A 6000-nucleotide genomic window follows, 5' to 3' on the forward strand; every position below is an offset into this window, starting at 1 on the left:
TTCACCACCTTAATGTGGTTCTTCAGACAGCAATACTATACATATAGGATTTCACACCTCTTTCAACCAGCGATTGCATTGTGCTTGTAGGCGGCAATTCATCCCCAGCTGTTCATCATGGAGCAAGTTGAAATGAATAAGCTGTCTGAGTGTGATAGTGGCAGCTGTTACGTGCATACAGACATCCTGCCCTGTCCTCTGCTTTTCCCAGAGCAGGTGTGGAGCAAAGTAAATATAAAAGCACACAATAACAAAACATAATGGGAGACAGGAGAACAGATGAAAGAGAAAAGGAAAATAAATCTTATAAAGGGTTCAGGAAAAACAGTAAGAGGAGAAGATAGGAAAAGATTGTAAAAGAGACAAAAGGACACAGGGTAAAAGAAACTTAGAATTTATGATTGTGATGGAGGCAGGTATAATGTAGTGTTCAGGAGTCTGCCATGTTGGCACAAGTTATACAGTGGGTAATAGAATACAGTCAACAGTAGAGGGCATTGTATTAACATAATACAACATTGCATTCCATCTCCTTGAAATGCCACAGCAGCTAGAGGCATCAGTCTGCCTGCCCTATTAGCATCAGGAATAGTTCTCCAGTGTTGGGTAGTGCTGTGCGCATGAGTGATACCTGCCCTCCAGCTGCTCCTCAGTAGTTAGTGCCCCAGCCTCTGACCAAATGGAATTCTTTCTTCCCAAGGTAGTTTTTGGGCCTTTTCCAGGCTTAATTGCTAGAGGGTGTTGAAGCCTTCTCTCCTCCCCTCATTGGGTAGTAGTTCAAAACCAAGTTAGAGGCCAAGGAGACATGTCCTCAGGAAAAATGGCAACTCTGTCCTGCAGCACACTTTCTCCAGCAGGCACCTGGCCTTCATGCTACTTGGGAGAAAGGGAAGGGTTGGCCTCCAAGAGGATGTTACAGGAGTAGCTAGGTATCTGGGCAGGTGAGGTTCCTACACTTTGAGGTGATGAGAGTTATGGGGTCTTCCCTGTATTGCTGCCCGTGGCAAGCCTAGACATCCAACAACGGCTAGCCTGAGCCAAACCTAATCTGTTCTAATATAACACAAACTAATAGGCTATTCATTAAAATCAGATTGTGTGTCCTAGTTGGTGCCCAGCTTTTTGTGAATATTGGCTTTAATAAAGTAGTTACTGACTTGCTGCTTTAACATAAAGAATTCTTTAAATTTTTTCATTTTGGAACGATTGTAGTCCTGTGGTTAGAACAGGAGACTGGGAGCCCCCAGGTTCTTTTCCCAGCACAGCCACTGACCTGCTATATGACTGTGGGCAGGTTACAACCTCTATGCCCTGGGTTACATGCATGTGAAGTGTCAGTGTGTCCCATGCTTACACTCAGTGGTGTTTTGAAATTTAAGGTTTGCAAAGCATTTGAAGGTGCCGTCTAAGCATAAAATAACTTTGGTAATAATCACTTAAGTATATTTAACATCCTAACTTATTTTGTATTTAACATATTGTGATGTGGAGTGCGTAAGGCTCTGATTCAGGAAGATGTACTCACAACTTCTGCAGTATACCTTTGTATAACCGTCACTAAAAATGCCCAACCACAAAGAGTCAAGTGTCGGTGCTTGGTATTGTCAGGGTAATACACTAGGACTGAAATTCTAGCTCCATTGAAGTCAATAGCAAAACTCCCATCAACTTCATTCCTTCAGAGGTAATATTAGTTCTCTTTTTGTAATTTGTTTTGAGCCACTACTGTGACTCCTGTTTTCCTACCCAAAGAGATTCAAGGTAAGTTCATATTAAGGTGACTCAGTAAATAAACAAATGACTCTATATAAACAAAATCATGCATAAAAATATTTTTGCACATTTGAGAACATAGTGAAATATTTTAGCATGAATATTTTATATATTGTTATGTAAAAGTAAATTCCAGAAACTAGCAGCTAACTGGAATCCTCATTAATGCTGATCTGGCATCATTAGCTCTCAATAGATCATATTGTTAATCTGATTGTTTTGGAATACAAAATAGAAACATTGTAATATTCTAACCAAGCAAGGGTACAATAATTCTGGACCAGCTATGCCCCTGCCTTTTACCAGATTATTAATTTAATTAATATCTGTAAAGCACTTTAGAAATAAGAATTAAGCACAGTGTAGTGCTAAGTACATATTAATTACAATGGTTTATGATGGCTCCATAACCCCTTAGTATATTTAGAGCTTTGTGTTGTGTGGTTCAGTCTTTATTACTCTTTTTACATCGAAAAGTGACGTAAAGCAAAACAAGCATGTTCCCTTTTTTTAACAAGGTACCAAACTGTAGCCTGGGTGCTCAGATCCCATGATAGTGAGCCAGTGTAAATACCTAGCTAAATAGATTTAAATTTTGGTTATTTAATTTTATGTCTCTAACTTTTTGTAACCTTGTAACTTTGTTTCTTAGTCAAGTTCAGAGTCCCTGTTGGATTCCCAGCAAATCCAGGCTTTTGACCAACTCTGTCGACTCTATCGAGGAACCTCCAGGGTAAAGTATCTTCATCTCTTCTTTTCAATTGGTGAATCGAATTGTACACAACTCTGTGCCATCAGTTGGAGACAGCAGTCTGGATGCTGACTCTTCCCAAGAGCTTCTTTCAATGTTGCTGCAATATGGAAAGATAAGGTTTATTAAATCAAATTCTGATCTTTTGGAGCTTATATAGGCAGGGTCTTCCACTCTTGAGAGAGAGGCAAAATTTCCCACACACTGCTATCACCTTCAAATCCATTCTGCATTTAAGTGCCCTCACCCTGTTTTCAAACTTACCAAAATTCAAATACACAAATTACCACAACAAAAAATATTAACATCCAAACTCACTTCAAAACAGTGTTTTGCCATATAAAATCCTTCTGACAGTTGCAATTATTCCAGGTCCTTGCACTAATTTAAGAGGGTGTCGTGTGTGTGTGTACACGCACAAAATAATATAGGCACAGCTCACCCAGCTAGATGGCGTTCTGTCTTTCACATACTTCTTGGGGGGAAGGGCTATCCATCTAAAATCAGGTACATTGCAGAGAGGATGAAGGTGAGACACCCTCTCCCCCTCTCCTCCCCTCCCCCCCCACTTGATCAGTGCTTAGGAACATAGGATTACCATACAGCAATAGTCCTGTTCTAGATCCTGTTCTGGACAATGGCCAATGTCACATGGATCAGAGGAAAGGTATAAAATCTTCAAAACAAGTGTCAGTGAGCAATACTACCCAACAGAGAGACTCCTTTCTGCCTCCAGCTAGTGATCAGCTCATACTGTGAATCAGGAGGGTGAAAATCCCTTGTAGCTTTGTCCTTGCTGTCATAGCTGCCATTGCTATTCTCATTGTGGCATTGTGAGCACTTTCTCTGTAGTTAAGGGTTCAGCCAGGGTTTCATACTAATCAGTAATATCCTGCTGCAATGAGTTTCACAGCTAACCTTACAGTGGGTGAGAATGTATCCCCTTTGTCTTAAACTTGTATCATTGTTACTTGAATATCTTGTAAAAGGAAGGGGAGAGGTGGAGAGATCCCATACTGTCCATGCACGCACACACACACTTTAAAAATAAATGCTTCCCTAAAGATTGCTCAGGCCTTTATGTATTTAGAGGTGTATTTCTTTTGTCTTGCAGTTAGCTCTCCTGACAGAATTGTCTCGAACTCGTGGTGGTGAAAAACATGGGCTCCTCAATGTCTCTCAGGGTGACCCTGCACTGAACAGTGTCTTCCAGAACGAGAATTTCCAGCTGCATCTCGCTCCCCCTCCACTGACAGAAGAGTAGCCCTTCCCTTGCCAGACCATGGGTGCAGTCCTTCCATGGTTGCATAAGAACATTCTGGGGAGGCTCCTACCATTGATCCCGGGAGGTGAGTTTGTTGGCTATGGGACCTGCCCTACTAGGCTGGATTTGCTGCCCATTGCCATCATATCCTTCCCAGAATCCTTTGTAACATGTCACGTTGTGTCAGATAGTTTTGCTGGGTTTGTAACCAGGTGGAATCTGTAGTAGTTTCTCTGCTGGCTTATTTTCCCCTGTTTCTTCTAACAAAACAGAAGGAACATCACAGAGATCACTGTCAGAGTTCTTGTCCAGTGGGATGCACTGAAAGCTATAAACTATGATGTCAACTCCATGTACTTCACTCGAGCCAAACACAGGAAGTTGAGGCAGCTGTACTAACCCCAGGGTGACTGTGTCTGCAGCCAAAGCTTATCCAAATAATTGGAACCTATAATATGTTCCTTTTTATTCCTTAGATAGATTGACCAAGGGAATACAGAACATGTCAAATATCCAAACTCAGCATTTCTCAAAATGCCTCCTCAACATTATAAGGGAAATAGCTAATTTATTTGAGTTTAAATTTAGTATCAGTAAAAATAATCTTTTAGACAAATCCCTAACCCCATCAGGATCTCCTGGATTATAAGCAAAGTGGGTGGTATGACTGCATGAAACACACTCAGCCCTTGAAAGGAGCTGAAACTGCAAAAGAGCGTATATTTGTGAGTAAATGAACTTGTGTGCAATGCTTCTGTGAAACTACATTCTCTAATAAAAATGCCCTGCCTTTAAACCCTGCAGTCCTGGTAAATGTCTGTATTTAAACTGTGCTCTAGGAGCTGGTGGAGGGGTTACTGTGATAGATGCAGCTCTGTGAGAGAGTTCCTCTTCTCCTAAGTACCATTAATCAGGAATTCTAGTGGCAAGAGAAACATAGCAATTTACCATTCAGCAAACTTGGCAGCCACGAACCACTAAGTCAAGCTTATGCGTATGAGCTAGTGGCTGTTCTAGTGGGTTCCACAAACATTTTTCTGTTTCCAATTGGGTGGAAGGAAATATAAAGTAAATGCATATGGCCATTCTGATGGGATCCCTGGGTTGCAGCCTGGGACTGTGGGACCACTGTGCCCCCCTAACTCTCCTGCCTGGTCTGGCTCTCTCAGTGCTTTGCTAGTGAGAAGCAGCAAACCCCTCCAGGCACTGTTACCACTCAGCACAACTGCATGTGGAGCCCCACACCCAGCTATATTGCATGAATGCTCCCAGAGCCACTCATAAATCACACAGCGAAAGGCACCAGCCGAATCCCCCCAGTTCACAGCCTTGTACCTCAGGAATATACCATCCTGCACTGCTCAAGACAAGCAGTGCAAATTTATTAATTGGTTCACCACTTCATCGATGGAAAGTGGATATATACCAGCCTTTGTAAACCTGAGCAGATTTACCAAACACTTCAAGCAAACTCACTGGTAAAGATAAACAGTTAAATAAACGTATTGACTACAAAAGATAGATTTTAAGTGATAAGTCATAAGCAAAAAGTCAGAGTTAGTTACCAAAAGAAAAGAAAATATAAGCATGCAGTCTAAACTCTCAACCCTATTAAACTGGGCAACATCTAGATTAAGCAGTTTTTCTCACCCCACTGGATATTACAGTTCATAGTACACAGGTTTCACTCTTGAAACCTGGGCCGGTTTCCTCTGTTGGAGTCTTCAGTCTTCTGAGTGTCCTTGTTGCTTGCAGCGTAGGTGTGCGAAGGAGAAAGGCCAAGCATGGGGGCACTGTGTTCTGTTTTATACCCTTTGCCCATGTGCTTGAGGAGCAAAGGTCCAGGCATGTCTGGTGGCATTGCTGAGTCCCCAGGCCAGATTGAGCAATTCCCCTGGTGTGGCCCTAGGCAGGTGAATCTTTGAATTGTAACTCCCTTGCTGGACAGTGGCTGTTGATGGTGGTTTGACACCCCACCTGGGTGTTCGTTACGTTCTTTGCTGTTCTCTGGGAGCTAGTATCTGGCTGATTCCCTAACTTACAGCATGTGTTACTGACTACCATAAAAAACACAATCTCATCACTTCAGATGTACTAATGATATACATATTTAGATAGAACAGTGACTTTCAGCGGATCATAACCTTTCCCCTGATACCTTTATATGGCCTGCTTTATATGCAAGATCACAATTATATATAAATGAGGAATA

The 6000-nt window shown here is 41.8% G+C and overlaps 1 protein-coding gene across 4 annotated transcripts in view; it reads left to right on the forward strand.

Moving 5' to 3' along the window:
* Positions 1 to 4584, forward strand: part of VPS8 (VPS8 subunit of CORVET complex) — a 252389-nt gene extending 247805 nt beyond the window's left edge. For all 4 annotated transcript variants that reach the window (XM_065556171.1, XM_042853465.2, XM_005308658.4 and 1 more), the window contains 2 exons: positions 2426 to 2506; positions 3639 to 4584. In XM_065556171.1, coding sequence (XP_065412243.1) covers positions 2426 to 2506; positions 3639 to 3788 — 231 coding nt within the window. In that variant the 3' untranslated portion in view covers positions 3789 to 4584. The remainder of the gene's footprint in view (positions 1 to 2425; positions 2507 to 3638) is intronic.
* Positions 4585 to 6000: the final 1416 nt, after the last annotated feature.

This window comes from Chrysemys picta, chromosome 9, assembly GCF_011386835.1.
Source record: "Chrysemys picta bellii isolate R12L10 chromosome 9, ASM1138683v2, whole genome shotgun sequence".
NCBI classification, from domain to species: Eukaryota; Metazoa; Chordata; order Testudines; family Emydidae; genus Chrysemys; species Chrysemys picta.